The sequence below is a fragment of the Lethenteron reissneri genome, chromosome 44, assembly GCF_015708825.2.
Source record: "Lethenteron reissneri isolate LAM-NWPU_2019-01 chromosome 44, ASM1570882v1, whole genome shotgun sequence".
NCBI lineage: Eukaryota > Metazoa > Chordata > Hyperoartia > Petromyzontiformes > Petromyzontidae > Lethenteron > Lethenteron reissneri.
Genome location: NC_083822.1, coordinates 181018 through 204049, shown reverse-complemented (window position 1 = coordinate 204049; position 23032 = coordinate 181018). Strand labels below are relative to the sequence as shown.

General features: G+C 50.6%; 1 protein-coding gene across 1 annotated transcript; it reads right to left on the bottom strand.

Moving 5' to 3' along the window:
- On the bottom strand, positions 1-22109 carry LOC133353517 (uncharacterized). Its single transcript, XM_061569820.1, has 4 exons — positions 22089-22109; positions 20162-20258; positions 3574-3618; positions 1-2945 (listed from the first exon to the last, which is right to left on the bottom strand). The coding sequence occupies exons 2-4, from the start codon at positions 20256-20258 to the stop codon at positions 2410-2412; spliced, it is 678 nt and encodes a 225-aa protein (XP_061425804.1). The 5' UTR covers positions 22089-22109; the 3' UTR covers positions 1-2409.
- Between the last annotated feature and the right edge of the window lie 923 nt (positions 22110-23032).

Sequence of the window (23032 nt, the reverse complement as noted above, 5' to 3'; positions counted from 1 at the left end):
TCGCTTTTAAGGGATTACATCTTGAATCATTGCCTCACTTGATGCAGCTAATCTGGCTGTGACGGTCCCACCTGATGACGGAGACTTGTGTTGCCTCCGAAACGTCGTGATCTTTATTTTATTTTTATTAATTTTGATGTTTTACCTACGTGACTTTACCGAAAAAACCTAAGAATATGAATCCTTGCAGTCACGAAAGCTTCAAGTCTAGAATGAATGTGAACACACATTATGTTAAGGTTTAGTGAGAGTTTGACAGAGTGCTTGAGAGTGTAACAATGCGTGAGAGTGAGTGTGTGACAGTGCGTGACAGTGAGAATGTGGCAGAGTGAATGAGAGAGTGAGTTAGTGATAGTGATGATGGGTGGATTTTGGTGGTGATCATGGTGATGATGAGAAGTGTTGATGATGGGTGGGTGGTGATGATGATGGGTGGTGATGATGATGGGTGGTTCAGGATTTTTCTTCACTTGTTCGTCCAGTTTATTAATGCTTATTCATGTGCATGTGGTAGGAAACCTGAGTGCCCAGAGAAACCCCATCTGTGAGAGGCGATGACACAAACACACCCTCTACAGATAGGTCAGCAACCTACTCCACACACTGAAACAAGATTCTCTCTGTTCGATCCACCTACCCTGCCACCATGCCCCCATTGTGCGCTTGCAGGCTCGCCAGCGGTATCAGTCTGCGGTGGAAGGGGGACTTTGCGTGGCGGTGCTGGACGTGTTTGAGGCATTCGTCAAGGCGAGCTCTCACTGCCGCTGTTCACAGCGTGTCCTCGCCATGGGCCTGTATCCACACTTGGTACACGACGTTTATATGTCCTACAAATAGTGATCGTTGTATGACATTTATAATAACAAAAAAATCCAGAAAAACGAATGTCAAAAATGTTATAAATTGATTTGCATTTTAATGAGGGAAATAAGTATTTGACCCCCTTTTATTTAGGTTCTTTCTCCGCACTCCGCTGGTCCCCTCCGTGGACCAGCGTCGTCTAGCGCGCGCCCCGCATGCGCTCCCTCGTCAGCTCCTCCACTCTTCCTCACACCCCGCTGGTCCTGACAAGGGACCAGCGTCTCCTCGCGCGCGCCCACGCACGCTCCTCCGTTAGCTCCTCCACTCCCGCACTCCGCTGGCCGACGGCGTGCTGAAGGTCCTTCGGCCACGTGGCCGATGGCGCGGATCTCCTCTCACCACCCAACGTGGCTCAGCCTCTTAACTTCCCCAACTGACCCCAATCTCTTCCGAGCTCCCACTTATATCCTCTCCCCCACGTGACCCTGACTCCTCCCCTTCCGGATCGTCAGATCCGGCCTTCCCGTACTGCCCTGCTGGCTCCGCCCCCATTCAACTCGCTTCCCATTGGAGCCGAGGTGAACGGCGGCCCCTCCCACACGCCCCCCAGACCGGGCTGTGTGATTGGGCCAGAGCCCAGCAGGAACCCCATTTACACTCGCATTACACTTATTTAAGTCTGAGAGGTAACTTAAATAATTGTATTGTTAAATCTGAAAACCGTAATTGACCAAGAATTGTGGGTGGAATATAATTTTCAACTGGCTTTTGAAAAGGTAATGAATATTGCACAGCAGTAGTGACCTTTTATCCAGTTTACTGATGAGAACATTTTAAACATCCATAGCTGTGGTGGTGCTGTAATCCTCTTGAAAACCAGACTCTGCTGTGCATGAGATTGTGAGCTTTTCGGCAGCAGTTTATTTGGGATGTATGTTTTTCGAATATTTTAGTAACTTGATTTGAAGCTTTCGTGACTGCAGGAATCCATACTCTGGTTCTTTCGGTAAAGTCACGTAGATAGAAAAAAGAAAAATATATATCACGACGTGTCGATCGCAACACAAGCAGTCGTCCTCAGAACAACACAAGCGGTCGTGTGCCTCGGAACTGCTGAACCTGGTTCAGCCTAGTTCAGCAGTTCCACTGCTGGATAATTTTTTTCCGCCTGAGGACGACCGCTTGTGTTGCGATCGAAACGTCGTGATATATATATATTTTTTATTTTTTATACCTACGTGACTTTACCGAAAGAACCAAAGAGTATTTTAGTAACTGTTAAAAAAGAAATATTGGTCTATAATTATTAGGATCTTCTTTGAAGCCATTTTTATACCGTGGACAAATTAAAGTAGATTTCTACAATAGTGGAAATGTAATGGGGAAGGTGAGGCACTACTGCGACCAGGATTGGTTTCAACATGCAAACTAATCAACAATATAAACATGTATTGTTTTTTAATGTATTTTATACTAGAGTGCTGTGCTAAATGGCGTTACTAGCATGTAGATATTTTTGCATGTTTGTGATTAATGTTTAAGCTACGAGTAACAGGTGGATACCTATGAAACAAATATCATGAATTGTGGAAGACTGCAGAAACAGAATTAACATAAGATTGGAGATGCCATTGTTTGAGAAAGTATGGGGGTTTGTGTCTGATGGATGAGGTAACAGTGTCGGTGAGTTTGCTGGGTTGGGTGACAATGGGGTAAAGAGACAGCAGAGTTACTGGGTGGGAGACCAGAAGCAGTCTGCTCTACCGGTCCTAAACAGTTGCAGCACAAACAGCAGCCAGGGGAGGACCACTCTCGAGTGGGAGCTGATCCCAGGGCCTTGACCGCGATCCGACAGCTGAGCTCTGGCGGGTTGAAGATGCGCATGAGGTCCCCGAGCTGGTGGAGCGGCACGCCGCCCATGCAGCTGCTGCTGGAGAAGGGGACGCGCACCTTGGCCGCCAGCTGCTCGGCCTCGCCACGCGTGCGGCCCAACAGCGCCTCCACGCTGAAGCCATTGGTGAGCAGCAGCGGCACGAGCACCCCCCAGGCGTGAGCCCCATGTTGAACACCCCCACGCTGGCCTGCGTGGCTCCCTCGCTCGCTCGGTCCCAGCTCCTCTTCCTGGTCTCGAGCTTGAGTCTCTTCTAGGGGGCGGGCAGCGATACGGAGGAAGAGTGGCAGACAGCCGAAGAGGGGGAGACAGCTGAAGAGTGACAAATGATGGAGAAGTGGGAGGATGGGAACATGGAGAAGGAGGAATGGGAGGGGATGGAGGATACTTGAGGTGGTGGTGGAGGAGACGGTGGATAATCAGAGATGGAGGAGCTGGAGGTGGTAGAGGAGCTTGAGATGGTATAGGAGGAGCTGGAGGTGGTGAAGGAGACAGATGGCGATGGTGGAGCAGGAGACGGAGGAGCTGGAGGTGGGGGAACTCACGAATCACTCACCCCTCACTCGCCCATTATCCAACCATCAACTGCCCTCACTCACCAACCAATCAATCAACCATCACCCACTCCTCACTCACCCATCACTCACCACTCACTTAATCATTTATCAATCTCTCGCCACTCGCCCACCACTCAACCATCAGCCACCCCTCAACTATCATCCAACGGTCACTCACCCCTCACCAATCACGAAAACATAACTCACCCCTTACCCCTCATTCACGACTCGTGTAACCATCACGCACTCGCCAATCACTCAAGCATCACCCATCCCTCACTCACCCCTCACTCACCACTCACCCATCACTCACCCATCACTCACCTGCCCCCTTTGTCTCTGTGTATGGAGCAGCCCCACCCAAAGCAGCTGTTGGGAGAGTTGAGCAGGGAGGTGACCCGGACTGCGACCATCAACCGTCCAGTGCGCGCATGCCCCTCGTCAGCAATTCGCCCGAAGGTGATCTCGCCAATAACATTTACAATTTTTATTATTATCAACACGAATAATTTAGCACATTTGGCATTCACACCCTTCTTGTTCCATTCCGGGGATCTTCATCTTTGTCCCAATTGAGTGATTTCTGGTGTAACCTTTTATATTTGGGCCAAACCTGGACCGTGACGAGTGACGTCGTGGGATCTTTAACGTTTACTGCCAAGTGAGCGACGCAGGCTATTTTGCGAGCGTGTGCGGAGTATTATCGGCCAAACGTCAAGTTGCTACAAAGGTCACCTGGCAAGTGAAAAAAAATATTCCCTTTTCTAAAGTCGACAGACCTTCACTTCATTGGACACCTTTTAAATGATCCGTCATCTTCTGCTTCCCGAAATTTAGATTTTCGTAACCTCTGAGCGTGAACGACTTCTGCCCCTCTTCATCTAGGGCAGGGATCGGTAACCTGCATCTCCGGAGCCGCGTGTGGCTCTTTAAGGACTGCTTCGTAACGTTATTTATTCAGGACCACCATCTCCTATTCACCACACAGTGCATTACGGCTCTCGAAAGATTGAGTTTCTTTAACCGAATACATTTTTTTATCTTGTTATTTTCGTTACCGTCCTCTGGTCTAGGGCAATATCTTGGTCAAGGACCCCATGGCTGGGACCGTGCGGGTAACAGACTTTGGTTGCAGCTTCCATGAGACTTCTCAAAGTAAGTGACCTCAACGGCATGCATGAGTATATGTATGCACTATGAACCTGGCGACCCGAATTCAATTCTTGCTCATGAGCAACACCATTCGCAGCCGTTCCCTGTTCATCTTGGGGTGCGACAGCATCTGGCTCCTGCATTGTTTACATCATGTTCGACCATGTAATTCGAGAAGCCTTCTATGGCTGTACCTGTGGAATTTTAATCTGGTACAGATACAATGGGAGGCTGATCCTCCTGGTCAACCATGTTATGCACAGTGATGATCTGGTGGTTGCTGCCCACTGATGAGTTGAAGGTTCTGCTGCTAAACCTGCAGCGTGCCACTAAGAGATAGGCCTTACTATCAGCCTCACCAAATTAAGCACCTGCTCATGTATTTTGTATAATCCAATACTCCACTGAGTCAACTCCCCACCGTGATGGTGCAGTTGTGGAGAGAGTAGAGAAGTGTCCATACCTGGGCTGTGTGCTCATGACCAACTCCAGATTGGCAGCAGAGCTCTCACTCCGAATCAGTCGAGCGGCATTATATTTTGATCAGCTGCTTAATGCTGTGTGGAAGCTACCTGGTCTGTCACTCGACACAAAGATCACGGTATTTTCGGAAACAGTCTTGCCCTTCCTTTTCTTTGCTTGCGGAATGTGGACCCCTCTCATAGAATATCTGCACCGGTTAAAAATTTTCAGGTTGGCCTGCCTATGATCCATTTTGTCAATCTAGATTTGACGTTTTCATGACTGCAGGGATCCATACTCTTTGGTTCTTTCGGTAAAGTCGCGTAGGTATAAAATAAAATTAATTAAATCACGACGTTTCGGTTGTAACACAAGCGCCCGTCATCAGGTGGGACAACCACAGCAAGAAACAATTGCTGAAGTGGGCCCCTTCAACCCGATAGCCTAAGGGAGGTACACACTCCCTTCTAGCACGTCCTACACACTCCAGGCTACTCTACACACCGGTCCCTTGCCACGGCGGCTAAGGGAAGACTGGACCGACCCGTCCCAGGCAGGGTACGGGGCTCACCCCTGGTCCGCTACACCACGGCTCTGACCAGAGCCTCGGGGAGGGTCCCAGGGTGTCCGAGCTACCTCGGGTCCGCCACAACCCGGCTCTAACGAGAGCCTCGGTTGAGGGTTCCCGGGTGCTGGTCCAGTCTTCAGGTCTTCAGATGTCTTCAAGCTTGAGTTGGCGAACACTGCTGGACCCGTTCAGAGGGTCGGCTTTTTATCCCCAGGTTGGGCTTACCCCTCCCCTCCTGACCCCCCCTCCAGAACCTTCTGGAAGGTCTTAGAGGGTCTTAAATCTTAAGGGGTCTTAGGAAGGGGTGAGGGGAGCCCATCCCCCTCAGCCCCTAGCCCCTGGGGGGTCTGGGGTGTCAACCTCCGGTCACGGGCCTCCCACCTCGCTCTGTCTCGGCTGCCCCCTGTCGGCCCGTGAGCGTGGTGGCAGGTAAGCTCCTTACAGCGCCTTGTTATGGCGCAACACCTACGTGACTTTACCGAAAGAACCAAATATCCATTTTGTGTTTAACCAGGCTGAATTGTGTGAGGAGAACATAAATCCTTCAAAGATCTGAACACATTCCCATCAATCTTAATTTGGAGCTTTCGTGACTGCAGGAATTACTCTTTGGTTCTTTCGGTAAAGTCACGTATAAAGATAAAATAATAAATTAAATAATAGCATACGACGTTTCGATTGCAACACAAGCAATCATCATCAGGTATAAATGAAATAGCAACAAAAATCTAACCAGAAAACTATAGACAGACATATAAGCAGACAGATATCACCAAGATACATAGAGAGAGAGTAACACAGGCACAGAGAGGGAGATCGTCTCTGTGGCGAGGCCTTTAATAGACAGGGGGGCGGGGGCGGAGAGAGGGAGGGGTTAGAGAAAAAATTAACATGTCAATGAGTACGGCGACGCGTGGTAAAGTACGCAAGCTTGAACATTAGGAGAGAGGGAGAAAGAACACACTAAATTAAATAACCTAGCAAAATATCGAAATGTTATGTAATACAACACAGAGAGTCGGTCAACACACAATTAACGCATAGCCTGGTCGATCACGTATTTCAAAGATTGCTAAGTTAGAATTTAACTGTGAAAATTCCGTACTCATTGACATGTACATTTTTTCTCTAACCCCTCCCTTTCTCCGCCCCCGCCCCCCTCTGTCTATTTAAGGCCTCGTCACAGAGACGATCTCCCTCTCTGTGACTGTGTTACTCTCTCTCTATGTATCTTGGTGATATCTGTCTGCTTATATGTCTGTGTATAGTTTTCTGGTTAGATGTTTGTTGCTATTTCATTTATACCTGATGATGATTGCTTGTGTTGCAATCGAAACGTCGTATGCTATTATTTAATTTATTATTTTATCTTTATACGTGACTTTACCGAAAGAACCAAAGAGTACATTCCCATCAGTGAACTCCTCCGATGGGCGATGCTGCATTGGTTGTGTCATGTCACCCCGCATGCCCAGCCAGTTTCTGTTTCGCTGGATAGAGGGGACTAAACAGACGCGGTACGGCCTTGAGAAGAGATGGACTGTTGCAATATGGGAAGGATGCGGAGCTAAGTGGACTTGCTCAAGACTCGCAAATGTCATGAAGAACGCTATTGGGCAGTTGGAGGCAGTTACCCTCCAACAACAGAGGGCAGAAGAGCGACGCTCATGACAATGAGCAGAGTGTCGAATCGCTAAAATGCAGCAAGTTGGAAGAGTGGGGGACACAGGTGCCCCCTCAGTAGTCAGCCAACCCAACACCACGGTGGCGAGATTTTAACTACCTCCCCTGGTATACAGGGGGCTGTGGGTACGATCCTGATCCTGACGCCTGTATATTTGGAGTTTGCATGCCTTTCTCCCCGTGGTCACATGGATTTTTCTCTGGGTCCTCAAGTATTTCCCTCTAAATTTAGAAACATGCTTTTAGAGTATTTGGCTGCGATACATTTGCACGTGATAAGCAGCTTCACTGAGCTATCATTTGTAGCCAGATCGCTTCTGAAAAATAGCTAAATAGCTCAGTGGGCCTTACCTGGTTAAATAAAAAACATGTATTCTGTCCTGTGACCTGTCAGCGAGCCTTTGGCACTTTACGTGTCCTCGGAGTGCACCTAGCCTGGCACAAACACCCTGGTGATGTCACCGCCGGTGACGAATGGGGCTGTTGTTGCTGTGTGTGCCTATGCAAGCATGTGTGTGGGGAGTGGTAGTGTAGCAGTTATTGCGCTGTGCTATGAAACCATCAGTTCGATTCCCGCTCACGTTCAACACCAGTGACGATTATCGGAACCGGTGATGGGCCTCCGCGAGCTCCACTCAGCCTTAAATGAATACCTGATGTGATGCATTAACATTGCCATGAGAGAGACAAAGGTGGCCGGGTACGGTGTTGGCCACCCACCACTTTATGCGCCTTTCTGGCCTTTATAGGTACTTGCAAACAGCATTTACCCCAACAGTCTGTTAAAGGCTATATGGGGGATATTTTTCTTTTGTATACTTGTCACTGTGTGTGTCTGATGACACTGTGTGTGTCTGATGACGCTGTGGGTGGTGATACTGTGTGATGTTATTAAAGGCAATACGTGAACATGTGGGCACTCGGCTGTGTGGTGGTAGAGATAGCCTTGGGAAAGCTCCTCTTCAACGACCTGTTCCCGTGCTATGTAGAGGTATGAGACACTGCAGTTCACTTGTGGTTCGCCACCGATTTTTGGGTCAGACTCACGTAATGATCTGGCGCATAGCGGTCATTTTACATTGTGTGTAATATGTGTACGATACGTATTCGCAACAGACACGTTGTGAGCAATTGTAAGGCTGGGCCCACGCCAGAGCAATCAGTCGAGCAACCGTGATGCTCTCAAAGTTGCGCAACTCGCCCCTGACCGCTTTGTCCACATCTGAGCGAGTAGTTGTCCAATAAGGATATCAAATGGCGCTTTCAGGATCATCGGAACCAATTACAGTTCTGAATATGATCACGTCACGAGCTACTTCACTCCCAATCACTGAGCGTATCGCTTGGGAGTGTAATGCCGCCGCCGTGAAGCCGCTCGGCGGGCGCCCCATCTACGATCTCGCCACCACCAAGCGACGGGGCCGACCCCACTTCCCCCTCACCACCCCCCACATAAACACACCCTCACACATTTCACTCCCATAGAGCTCCGAGGTGTTGGATCTATGCCCTGTTTTCCGTTATTAATATTAAGAATAATTAAGAATTTTTTTTTATTTTTATTATATCTATATATATATATTTTTTTAATAATGAGGACGGCTCACTTCTCCTCACGGGCACACCGGGAGTCCATGAGACATGGAGGGCGGTTGAAATGATAGGAATTCGGTCACGAAGAGGTCATAGACATCCAGACGGACAAAAAGATGTATGGACTAAACCTCCCAAGACATCTGGAGATGTACAGATAAGGTGCAGAATAAATAACGGTTGAAACTTCGCGTTTTCTTAACGTTTTCCTCACCGAAAAGTAGAAACTTAACAAAGATAATTAACCAACAAACAATAAGATTTTTACTATTATTATATGTTTCCTACTTACACGACCTTCCAAAAAAAACTAAAGAGTACGAATTCCAGAAAGCTTAAGTGCATGTGCACTTAACCACAGGACATAAAAAAATTAACTCAGAATAAAACACCAATCTCTGGAGAACTAAACTTGGCGAAGCCCAAAATAATAATGTGACGAGGATCATGGCGAATATTCATTAAACATAGACGAATGATAACCCCGATACCAAGACCGAAGGAACTCATAAAATATAATTCAAGAATAAATGTAACACACAGGACCACATACATGTATTGCAAACATCTCCTCGACCACCTTTGTCTTCCAGCGGGGTCTGACCTCAAAATGACCCACCCAGGGTAAGCAAGGAGGGAGCAAAAGGTCACAAGGGGGGGGGGGTTTGTGCTGACATTGGTTGTTTTCTCTCGCAAGAGACGCGGAGAGAGGAGTGACTGCTCGCGTGTTTGAGTTAAGCACGGCCGTCTTTGTCTCCCCGCAGCACAAACAGATGGCCCATGAATACTTGGAGGGTTAGGAAGGTCGCGAGGAGGGGACGCGGTGATGTCTGCTTATTCTCGCACTGTTTTAGGTTGTTTGTCTCTCGCAAAAGAAAGAGGAGGGTGATCGCGTTTTGAGCACAAACAGCAAGATTTGCACACGCAAGCAAAATAACATTCCCCACCCCTCCTCCCAGAATGGTTACACCGCTGGGTCTTTACTAATAAACACGCACACGACACACGAAACACACGAACGCAGATGTGTTCAACCCACAGAAAGATATATGACGGCCTTCAAACAACTCGGGAAGATTGAGTGGATTTTCTGAATATAAGCCGGGGAAAAATCCATTCAACTCAGATCGACAGGGGCTCTGGCCCCCACCACAGATCTCCAGGGCTTCGGCTCCATCTCTTCTCGTCGCCGCCAACGAAGAAGCTTTTCGTCATACAGAAGGACGAGGTTCGCGCGGTGACGAGACATCGTTAGAGTGACAGTCTGAGAGCAGTCTGGGTTGAGTCGTGCTCAGTCTCGCAACTCGGCGTGCGACGCAGCGTTGCGACGGGGCACGCAAGGGAGCTGTGGCAGTCGTGCCTCGAGGAGAGATGGAACGACGAGACATCGTTAAAGTGACAGTCTGAGAGCAGTCTGTTCGAGTCGCGCTCAGTCTCGCAACTCGGCTTGCGACGCAGCGTTGCGACGGGGGCTCGCAAGAGAGCTGGGGCGGTTGTGCCTCGAGAAGTGATGGAACGAGGAGGAGTCGTTCGAGTCGCAGAAGTCTGAGTTCAACCTGGGTCGGGGCTGGGTTTCAGCCGTGCTCCGGCTGGTGGAGCGTCGTGAGGACACGAAACACCGATGCCGATAGCAGGTGTCGCTTCTCGCAGAACGAAGTTAAGTGCGAGTAAAGCTGGCAGCCGCACGAACAAAAGGAACACGGAGCAGAGAGAGAGTGACGAGTGACGACAAGCAATCAACCTGTAAAAGGGCGGAGATCGCCAAGCGTCGACCAAGCGAGCAAAGCAGAGAGCGCGAAGCAGTGGAGGAAGCCTGGTCAAACGGCTGCGAGGGAGAGGACAGCGACATCGAATGCGCCGTGTGCCTGAGGGCACACCGACCAACGACCAGTGTGAACACACAAGACGTCCAGAGCGACGGCGAGCATCGTGCCGACTCAACAATCAATCGAGCAGTGGAGAAGCCGGGGGCTGCCACCAAGAAAGCGCGTGCGCCACCTTGCGCCACCTTGCGCCACCGTGCGCCACCTTGCGCCACCGTGCGCCACCTTGCGCCACCGTGCGCCACCCTGCGCCACCGTGCGCCACCGTGCGCCACCGAGCGACACCGAGCGACACCGAGCGACACGAGCGACCGAGCATCTTCAAGGACAGCATCGTGCCAACGCCGCTCAATCCAGCAGTGGAGAGAGAGAGAGAGAGCAAAAGCCGAGCGACACGCCGAGCGAGGGAGCAGCAGGAGCTTGCGGCGGCCACGCCCAATCGAGAGGAACACCTGGCCGCTGTTTGTATCCTCCTACACCACACAAGCTAACGACACAATTAATATTACGAGAGGACAACGCACACACAGCACGCACACGAATAAGACTTTCAAAAAGTGATCTTTGCATTTCAAAAAGGGTTGCCATTTCGAGGTGGTGCGTTCAAAATCAACTGATCATGCAAAGCAGTTGCTGCCGTCGAGTTGCATGAATAAGAAATGTTTTAGTCATTCATTTTCGTTAACTGCATAATTTCGCCAATGAAGAAGTATTTTTAGTCATTCAATTTCGTTAATTGCATAAGATTGCCCATGAATTTATTGACGTATACTCGCTTTCGCATACTAGAGTGTCATGTGCTTGTTTAGAATTAAAATTGCTTAACACCAACTGTTCGAGTGCTTCTTTCCAAGTCCATGCAAAACTGTCTTATTCTTGACAACTGTATCCTGTGATGAGATCTGAACCTGGAGACTAAAAATAACAAACACACTAAGATAATCAGCAAATGTTTAATCGATGATAATCGTGTTATCCTGATTGATATAACCCTGGATAAACGAAACCAAGCCTAATTAACATAACAGCACACATTAACATAACCGCAAGCATCCGCATAAATTACTACGATTATCTCTACGATTATAATTTATGCATATAATTACACGCATTATCATAATTTATGCATGTTACTACACACACTATCATAATTAATGCGATTTGCGCATTTTTCGGAAAATTATTAATTTTATTATTTTTATCAAAATTTCATAACCCCGACACATACAACAGAGGGGAGGTCACCTGGCCAACAGGTTTTCACCCGGAAGCCCTCATAGGGATAATCTTCATGGTTTCCTGCGGCCAGGGAATTGGGCGATCTCCCCCGATGCTAATTCGCACCGCGGTGCTATGACCTGGGTTGAGATTACATGGTCAAGGCGGGGGCTATCCATCCATCACGGTTAAAACGCACCTCCCCACACACGGATCGGCAAGGCAGGCAGGGGGGCCGCAGCCACGAACCTAAGGAGAAGCCAGGGCGGGCGGCTGATTATAGCATAGCAGGTGTGCTCGGGGACTGCCGCCGCGCAGCTGCCAGCGGCGAGCCCTTTGTTACGGAAACCGCGGCTGATTAGCATAGCAAAGGCGCACGTGGACCGCTGCCGGCGCCGCAGTCAGCAGGCGGACCCGTTGTTAGGGAAACCGGGAGTGCGGCTGGGCAAGCACAGCGACCTGATTGGCCGAGAAGACCCTCGGGTCGGCTTCCTTTGATGTGGGTTAGTCATAAAAGGGGGGCGCAGAAAGGTAGAGGCTCTCTTGCTCCTGAAGTCAGCGCCCGGGATGGTCCCCAGTTTGGCCACTCGAACGTCCGTGCGACACGTCGAAGTGTGTGGAGAGGACGAGACCACGGGAGCGCCGTACACATCGAAACCGTGAGTAAGAGGAAAGAGAGTATTGGGATTGAGGCTAGAGAAACCAAAACCGCTTAGAGCCTATCAAATTAGATCAATCGGGTACAGACCCTTGGGCGATAGTGTAGGCCTGCCTTGCCAATCCATACTGACCCAAGAGTGAATCACAGTCGGCTGATAATAAATCATTAATAACCCATCGCAGCCTCGTGTGGTTCGGACGAGCGGGTGAAAGTGGTGCTGTGTGTGTGTGCGCTCGTAACGTGAGGTGGTCGGTGTTTCCACGGGTGCACGCTCCATTCTGTCGCCATGGAGACTTGTGCTGTGTGAGGGCTCACACCCACCGTAAACACCTGTTCCACGGCCCCTTTAAACGAGCGTTATCACCCGCTCGCGGCGGCCGCGCATGTGCGAGCAACGTCATTCGCCCTCCGACCCCTGACCCCCCGTTCAGAGCGTGTGATTGCTGCCTGGGGCTGTGTGGGGGGAGGCGGTGCGTTTGATTGGCGGAGAAGCAACGCAGTGTTTATAGGCGTCCGGGAGCCGGTGACGAGCCATGCCTCTCTCGCGAACTCGCGGGGGTGCGACCCAGGGAGGGGAGCCGTCGGGCGACAGCCCTTATCCCGCGAGCGATGAGCCCAGCGGCGGCAGCAGCTGTTCGTATACCAGCGAGGGGTCGGGTGCAGTCGGCGCCCAGCAGAGAGAGACCTCGGGGGCCAGCGGCCTCAACAGGAGTACAGGCTGCCGCTTACTCTACGTAACTGGTTGTGCAACTCATTGTAGGGACATCCACATGTGAGCGAGTTAACTTGGTGCCTCGGTTGCGCAGCCAGTATTATTGGTAAGCTGAAACACAATCCATACAACCAGATTTAACAGTGAAATATATGCAACGCATCGCTTTAAATGGCATCAAGCATTAGTTGCAGGAAGTCAGCATGACGTTGCCCGGATTCGAAAACAGCTGTCATGACTCCACAGGAACAACGAATGAGAATCAAAGCAATGTATCATATTGGCTGTGCAAACCTACTTGCTAAATACAGAAATCCCTTGCCAACCCAGGGGGGTTAGGTTCCTGGAAAATGTCATGGTCGGCAAATCCGCAGTTGGTAAAGTCCAGGTGGTTAGAGGAACCACGGCCACGGTCAGACTCATCATAGCTTAACTAAGCTCCCTGCTTATTAACTAACCACCGAATAAAATGCAGTACATGACACAATAACATAATAAACTTTAAATAAACGTGAAATTAACTTTACATGCCTTTAATGTTGACGACGATGACAATGAGATGATGGGGGAAGGACTGGTTAGGAGGAGGGGCAGAGGCTCAACCTACCCTCCTCTTCCTCAAAGCCACAGACACAACTCTCTCAACTTCACCGCTTGTGACCACGCTCCGGGTCCATGATTAAGGGCAAAATAAACACTTTCCCGGACTCGAAAAAAAAGTATGAATTAAAAAAAAACCCTATCGATACACAGTACGTCCTTAATGGCTTTATGCAATACCATTGTGTTATGCTGTGATGCAATGATACGTCATTACGATACATGTCAAATGACTTGCTTAACACCTTACTTACCCGTGGATTTCTCAAAGTTCGAAAGCCGTAAGCAGGTGTAGTAGGCAGAGACTTCCCTTTGTAGGCAACACCGTTTATTCGCTCTAACGACTAAGAGCGTACCTAACACGGAGAGGTAACGGCCTCTCCCACCCGATAGCCTAGAGGATACGTCCTCACACTTGGTGTGCCCTCACACTATACTTTGCTGTCGGGAATTCCTCCGCTAAGGGACCTAGGGGAGCCTATGCTCACCCGACCTTGCCAGGGTAACGGGTGCCGCCACTGGGCCATTCAGACCTGGCCCTGACAAGGGCCGGGGGTTGGAAGTGCCAGGGCGCTATCTAGATGTCTTCGGGTCTTGAGGTGAGTGCGGACTGACTCACGCTGGGAGAGCTGCCCTTTTTATACTCCTCTCTCCCAACAGCCTTCTCTCGAGAGGGTCTGGGTCTGACCGTTGGCCCCCCAGCCCCCTCCCTCAACGGTTATTGTAGTCTTGGGTCGTACACCCGTCACTCAACAGCCCCCTTGGCTGTTCTGCACCCCCTACACACTGAGGGCGCCACTAGAGGTACATGACCCATACAATACGGCTACGCTGGTAAGTATACATGTTGCGCGTAACAATGCCGCTACACAGGTATACAGAAATAAATTCGCGTATACTCAAACTTCCCAGTTGCTAAATTCACGATTTTACGGTTGGCCAGGGATTGTTGCAATCACTCGTGGTTGTTTTTTTCGATACGTATTTGGTTTTCAGAAAGCACCATTTACGCTGAGCGTCTCAGAGCACTTGGCATGCAATGACTTTCACCACATCTTTTGTCGAGTAGCTGATTGGGCACAATACGAGCCAGAAGTTAGCCTACAAACGGGCGTCAGCCTGCCAGTATAAAGCAATGATTGCTGCGGCTGCAGCTGTGTAACCACAGTTTATTAATTTGCGAGTAACTTGGCGAATTTGGGCTGTGACGCGGGACCACAATCGCTGACTAATTTCCAGTGACATCATGGGGTCTCCAACCCGCGCCGTGAATGAAGTAGATAGTGCAGAGTATTTTACAGTTAATAATACAAATCCTAGAATTATCCAGGACAGCCACCAGATTACAACCGCTGAAATTCGTGCGAATGGCCTGAGGTCGAACCGTGCCATTAATGCTGCTTGTGCCTAATACGTGGGGAACGGTAGCGTAGTGGTCACTGCAGTTCCATTTCCACTGACTATCAACGTCAGTTACGATTTTCTAAACCAGTCCTGGGTCTCCCCAAGATTGGCGCAGCCTGAAACGAGTACCTAATGTGATGATTGCTAATAGCAATTTCTGCAAAAATCTGTTAAGGCTTCATGGGGGACCTTTGTCTTTGTCTGCCTCGTGTGTAGGTCCTGGTGTGCCTCCTGGGTTTGCGTGGGATACTGCTCCCTGCAAGGATCAATACTTTGGTGAGTTGCAGCGGAGGGTGATAGCTCATCATGTTTGTGTCCTTAGGACCATCTGCCACTCGAAAAGCCAAAACAAATTGAATGGCCACATGCACAAGCTTTGAAACGACACACCAATTATGGTCGTTTAAACTCAACCACTGGGACACGTTGAAGAGAAATCCTCACAACAACCAAATTTGCCAACGAGATAATGACGCTTCGCTCGACACTGCATCAAACATTCAGAAGACGAGATCATAAGCCACCATCAAACGCTTATACAACACGTCATGACCATTTGTTTTGTTTGGCTGCGTAGGATGGTGGAGGGTATTACGATGCAAAATTGGACAGATCTTGGCCCGACGAAAAAAATATTAATAGATCATGAATTATTTCCGACCAACCATGCCTTATGATATATAATGCACCATTGTGATTCACGTTGGTTGTCGGGGCTATAGGTTTCAAGCGGTAAATATGAATTGTGAATTAAAATTAAAGTTAATAAAACCTATGTATTGATCCTATAGGGTTTAACATAATAGTTAATACAAATGTAGCGTATTTAGTATGTGCATTCTTCTGAAAGTTTACAGCTATATATGTACGTTTAGTTTATTTCGCACCATACAAAACCAACAGTGCTAATCGGAGGTTTGGGAAATCACAGACGAAGCCCGAAGTAATTGCACGTCAGGGTTAATGTCGCCATGTCTCGTCCCAATTAAGTCATTGGCAGTGTAAATGTTCTAATTCGGACCATGACGTTGGCACACAACGGTCTACTCCTTTGGAATGATGTTACGGGGGTATTTAACTGGCACTTGCAAAATATTTCACGGTAAAAATTAATACCGCAGTCAAAACCCAGGATGGTGTGGCGGATCCCAACCCCACGCTGAGTCATCATGCTAAATTTTTTGCATTTCTGCACTGGCGGCTGTGCGAGGCCGACGTGGTTTGTGACAGTGTTCCTCCTGTATCTCGTCATTCCCACAGACGGCTCGGGGATGCCTTGGAATGAGAGAATATTCTCAGGGAGCTACCCGCTCCACGAGGCGATCGCCACTCACGACCCCACCTTGGTAGACTTCGTCTCTAGCTGCCTATGGTAAGAACCCCCCCTGCTCTTGTCACTCTCCTCCAAGAGACACCCATAGAGTCACGAAGATTTACATAGAGATCCATAGTCACAACAATAACAACAACAACCGCCATTCGCCACTAAGTGGCGGTGACATCACCACGACGCTTGTGCCAGGCCATGTGCACCTTGAGGCTACGTGAAGTGTCGAACGCCCGCTGGCAGGAGGTCACGGGACAGACCCAGGTGCCACGGGTCGACTGACTGAGATGACTGAGATGACTGGCTGATGCACCACCTGTGCCCCCTACTGTGCCAACTTGCTGTGCTTTAGCCACCCAGCGCTCCGCTCGTTGTTGTGAGCGTCGCTCCTCCGCGCTCCGTTGTTGCTGGAGGGCGACTGCCTCCAACTGCCCAGCAGCGTCCTTCACGAGCCTCTTCCACAGAGGCCGATCTTGACACCGCTGGTACCGGTCTTCAGCAAGTCCACTCAGCTCCACATCCTCCAGTCCTGCATCAGTCCATCTCTAATCCAGCCCATTTCTTGCCCTTTTAGCCCTCTAACTGGACAAACAGAAGCAGCTTGGGCATGCGGTGGTGGGGCATGAGGGCTACATGACCCAGCGAATGCAGCGTTGCCTGCTGGAGGAGCTAATTGATGGGACTGTGTCCAGATCTTTCAAGGATTTGTGAGCCCCTCACACAATCCAGCCTGGTTAAACCAAGGATGGATTGTAGAGAGGCCAGCCTAAATGTTTCAAACCAGCGCAGATGTTCCATGACAGGGGTCCACATTTCACAAGTATAGACAGCCGATTAATATATAATGCTGCCTGACTGATTCAGAGTGAGACCTCTGCTGTCAAACCGGAGCTGATCATAAGCACACTGCCCAGATCTAGAAAACTCTCCACTTTCCACTCTCTACACTCCATTGTATATACACACTTGCACACACTTGCACACTTGTAGCCTACACAGAATATGAGGTCAAGTGCGCACCTATGAAGAACGGTACTGCACACAAGGGAGGTGGTGTGACCAGAGCCATGGCCGGCTGCCTTCGTCTCCCCCGTGCTGACGTTCACTACATGCCACACCAGGTTCTCGTATTCATCTGAATCTAAGTAAGTTGGTACATTTGTAAATGCGCAACTATTATAAGCCAGGTGATCACGAGAAGCGCACAGGAAGATGGGGAATCGGTTGTGATGTTTGCTGTTGCCATTCTTAACCGTGAGATTGACTCGATCTCGGCTCGCCAGGTCCGGAACGTGGTGCGCTATCCTCTATGTGAGCGCCAATGCCTCATCAGTTTTTTCTGTCGCAGTTGTTGCCCCTGCTGCTCGCACCCGTCGCCCTCATCATCGTCCTCCCCGTCGTCGTCGTTGCCGCACAGCGACCCGGCGTCCCGTCTGGCGGCCGCCCGCAGCGGACATCCCCATACTTCCAGACCCTCGCCGTGGCCGACTTACAGTGCCAGCGCCCCGAGCCGGCCTCCCTGAGCTCGCGGGAGGATCTCGACCACTGGTAAAATAGTCATGGCCAGCCCAAGTTCGAGTGCGCGGCCTCCCTTCTTACAGTTGGCCCAACTCCGAATTGGAGCTGGAGCAAACATCCCCAAGTCAGCAGCCTCTCACCACCGGTGTGACAGTTCAGAACTGGTTTCTACTGCATTGCACACAATACCTGCTTGACGACTCGATGTGTTATCGCGGCTACGATGCACCACTCTGCTACTCCTTACGCAATCATCTGGCTCGATCACCTCTATCCAATCAGAGCGGTCTACATCAGCCGCTTGTACTGCCATCCACGCGCCCACCACTCGCTCTGCCTGTCGATTACCTTCAACCCAATGGCTTTGAATACACCACACAATCTCATTGACTCTGGGAGAGTAAGCAGGCCTGGGCTTAGTGCTTAGATGGGAGACTCCCTGGGAATACCGGGTGTTGTGGGCTTAGGCCACCAGATGACTAGTCGAAGGCGTGCATCGATGGATTCTTGATTCCATCTATCCGTATCATTGAGGTACATCCTTGTCATATGCATGGCGTTCTACTTGGTACCGTTTCTTCCCACATGCACCACTCCATTCAATTGGCCAAACATTCCAATTTAGCGGGAGCCTCCTGATAATGTCTTAAGACTCAGTAGGGCTCTCCTGGGTAAACAGAAGGCAGCTTTCACATTTTGTTATTATCGGTCACCCTTTAACCCTTGTCTCTACACACCAACCTGCAACATGTTCAGAACTCATCCAGCTGACTGTTCATCAACCCACCCTGGCCACCTGCTTCCCATCAGCTGTTCCCTCACTTGGCCATTCGTCCGAATGGAGGCAAGGGTTGATCACTGGGGAGACAGAGTGAGCCGGGCCTAGTTCTGGCCACCCACTCCGTGCTGGCCACTTCACCCCCTCATGTGCCGTCCCGGCCTTAGCAGATGTTCGCTCGCAACATTTGCCCCGGCGGTCTCTTGAGGCGATGGGAGGGATCTCTGTCCTCTTGAGTTGGTGACCGAGCAATTGTTTGAGTGACGCGGCTCTCTGCCCACATGTCGCCACCACAGAGCGCGGGTCGCATGGCCCAAGACTCGGGCGATCTCAGCCTCACGGTCGCGCACGGGGAGCCAGAAGGAAACCCCAATGAGGACGTGGAACGTATTGGCGACGTCCTCTTTGGAACAAATGCCCTCCACTTCCACTCCCATCACTTCTCAGTTTCCTCATTCCGAGTGTGGCAATATCTGACAACTCCTGTGTTTTCACTGTCCCCAATTAGACTGTCAAGAAACTGCCACTCCCCAAATGCAGGATACTGCAGCATGCGTCAAAAATAAAATCCATTCCAGTCATTCTCAGCACAACGGATGAAGGCCCTTCCCGTACGTCGCGTTAACAATGGGGGTCATTTGATAATATTTCACCACGCTGGTGAGTGCGAGTGCAAAATTATTCCCGGTGTAGCGATCCGGAGCGTTCCGACTGAAAGTAAACATTGAGCATCGCGATGGAGAGAAAGAGCAGTCTAATCACGGGAGAAGAAGGCGCGATGAAGGGACCACTCCTACCCCTTGTAGAAAGCCACCCTCCCTTATCACGCTTCTTAATACTTCTCCACTGTTCCAGGCGGCGTGGGCCAGGTCTTCACGAACCGGCTACCCTTATGCCGCCCCCTGCTGGCGTGGGGTGGCGACGCCTGCTCATCACCCAAATTCGGAGGCCTCATTCCCCGCCGTTCTGGCCTTAGTGACGGAATATGGAGGTGCTTCGGGATACAAATTAAATGTAACTAAATCGGACTTGATGCCCCAAATAAGTTCTCAAGAAATGAGTTTTCAATCTAGATGATTTAAAAGTGTATCGCTCCAGTGGCTTCCTAATATCGGAAGCGCATCTGAAAGCGTGTGATGTGCTGAGGCCAGAGCACAAATAATCATCCCCATGCAACATGGCCACCATGATGCAGTCCCCCATGCAACATGGCTACCATTAAGTCCCCCATACAACACTGCCAACATGAAGTCCCCCATGCAACTTGGCCACCTGGATATCACTCATGCATCATGGCCGCTATGAAATCTTCAATGCATCATGGCCACTGTGACATCCACCATGCAACATGGCCATCGGGATGTTCCACCATTCACCATGGCCCTCTGTGACATCCCTCATTCCTGTTCTTACCTTGCGGTGATTTGATGCAGATGGTGCCCTCTGAGGACAGCGCCCTCCACGTGGTACAAGATTCGCCCTTATTCCTCGCCTCTCCAGATTGGCTCATCTACACGCACACAAAGACAAAGGTCCACCACATAGGCTTTAGCAAGATGTGGGGGATAGTGCAAGCGGCAAGCACTGAGCCAGGATCTCTGAGATCCTGGGCTCCACATTCAGGAGGGTCCTGCTGAGATGTCAGTTCTCAGCGTTCGGATATTTGGCCAATGTCAGATGTCACACTTGGATTAACAATGAGACACGTGTGTATTTAAAGGACACACGCAGGTTAATGGCATCCTTCAAACTGTTAAGAGAAGTAGGGCTGGGCCAGGACATGCCACGGCCACGAGGAACAACGATGGCTGATGGTCAAGAACAATAACGGAGGTGCAGCCAAGTATCGGAACACGTCTGAGAGGACGGCTGCTAGAAAGATGGAGCGACAAAATCGGTGCTTGGTGGATTATTCCATCGCAAGATCGTGAGGGGTAGCAGGGTCTCAAGGAAGGAGGCCTTTATCCAGTAGTGGATAGATAAAAGTACGTTTAACACGTAGGCTTTCGCGACCAATGTTATTCATAATCAACGTTTTTGGGTTTAGATCGCGTTATTTATAAATGTGTCGTAACCCTCCACCACCCGACACGGCCAATCAGTAAAAAATGTGTCACGTTGACAAAGACAAATAGTTCACTGCTTTAGCCCACCGGTGTGTTGAAGCCACAACATTTACAATTTGAGTACGACGTTTCGCTGGTAATTGCAACCACCACGGCGCCTGTGCCAGGCCAGGTGCACTTTCAGGCCACACGAAGTGTCGAAGGCTCGCTGACAAGACGTCACGGGACAGACCCAAGTTCCAAAGGTTGGCTGAGATGCTTGGTAGATACACCAGCTGTATGCCCAACTGTGCCAACTTGCCGAATTTTATCCGCCACTCGTTGTGAGCGTCACTCCTCTGCCCTCAGTTGTTGTAGGAGGCAGTCTGCCTCCAACTGTCCAGTAGCCTCCTTCACGAGCTTCCTCGTGAAGGATGTTATTTACACCACTGGTACCAGTCTCTCACAAGTCCACTCAACTCAACATCCTCCCATACAGCATCAGTCCATATTTTCGACAGCCCATGTCGTGGCCGTTTAGCCCCCTTTATGCGGCCAAAAAGAAACTGCTTGGGTATGCGGGCTACAAGACCCAGCCAACGCAGCCTTGCCTGCCGGAGGAGCTTACTGGTGGGAATGTGTCCAGATCCTTCAAGGATTTGTGAGCTCCTCACACAATCCAGCTAGGTTAAACACAGGATGGATCGTTGGAACCACCACAGACACCACCACCAACACCACTAACACCATCAACATCACCACCAACAACACCAACAGCACCACCACCAACACCACCAACAACACCAACAGCACCAACATCAACACCAACAACACCACCATCAACACCACCATCAACACCACCAACAACACTACCACCAACACCACCACGAACATCAAAGATAAAGATCCCCCTTATAGCTGAAATAAACTGTTGGGGCAAGTGCTGTTAGCCAGCATCACCTATGAAGGCCGGAACAGCACACGAGGGCGTGGGTGGCCAACACCGCGCCTTTGTCTCCGAGTGGCGATATTTACACACCACACCAGGTACTCATTTGAGGCTGAGTCGACCTAGGGGAGGCCCAGGACCGGTTCATATAATCGTCACTGGTGTTGACAGCGCGTTAACCACTCCACACACACACAGACTCACACACGGATACAAACACACACGGACTCACACAAACACAGACTCACACCACACACACAGACTCACACCACACACACAGACTCACACCACACACACAGACTCGCACCACCGCACCACCCACCCACAGCGAGGATCCACTCCTCACCTTCGCCAGAGTCTCTCCCCGCCTCTCTCACGGACCAACTGCCAGGGGGAAGCGCGTGGCTCGAGACGAGGGGGCGGTACCAGGTGACCACGCCCACCGAGACGTGGAGCCCTGAGCCCCTCGCCCCGCCCCCCCCCATGCCCACCCCCTCGCCCCGCCCCCTCTCCCCCGCCCCTCCCCCCGCCCCTCTCTCCCCCGCCCCCTCTCCCCCGCCCCTCCCCCCGCCCCTCGCCCCGCCGAGGCTGGGGCGAGTGGAGGCAGCGCTGTGCATTGTGGGTGGCGAGCGGCTGATTCGGATTCCCGCTCGCGGCCACCGTCGCTGCTGAAGCGGCGGCTCGCTGGCTGGTCCTCCTCTACATCGACTCAGCCCGAACAAGGTGAGAACCTTGCACGGTGTGGACACATCAGCAGTGGCGGTGGTGGAGAGGGGAGGCAGAGGAGGCGCCTGGCTCACAGCCGTTACGCTCTGGGCGCCTGCTGAGTTCACGGCGCTGCTCCCAGCAGAGCGCGGCCTGCTGCTGCTGATGATGAGGAGAGGCACTGCCAGATTGTGGCTGATGGGATGAGTTACATTTAGTTCTTTTGTATCTGGAGGGACGGATTTGTTGTCGTGGCAGAAATGGCCTCCACTAGAGGCCGCGATGTGGGGTATTTGGTCTACTCTTCCACGCTGGTCCAGACCCGTTGGAGCGAGGTGGGTGTACCCACAACTTTACCCTCCACACGCGGGGGGCGTCAGCTCACTGCACTTGCAATGCAGAGGTGCAGGTTCGAGTCCATTTCACACTCACCCCGAACTATATGCTGCCATAGACAAACCCAGCGTTAAATTATATACTGTATTACTATACACCACCCTATACCTTAGAATAATACATAGTCTAATATTACACTATGTATTATTCTATCCACCCTACTGTATATCACACTGCTGTATATTCACT

Bases quoted from the DNA above. Each gene is read 5' to 3' on its own strand.
- LOC133353517 (XM_061569820.1), bottom strand. From the start codon at position 20,258: ATGAGCCAATCTGGAGAGGCGAGGAATAAGGGCGAATCTTGTACCACG. The intron at 3,619-20,161 runs GTAAGAACAGGA...CTCTCCCAACAG, and splicing joins CTGCATCAAATCACCGCAAG to CTGCTTTGGGTGGGGCTGCT. The intron at 2,946-3,573 runs GTGAGTGATGGG...CCCGCCCCCTAG, and splicing joins CACAGAGACAAAGGGGGCAG to AAGAGACTCAAGCTCGAGAC.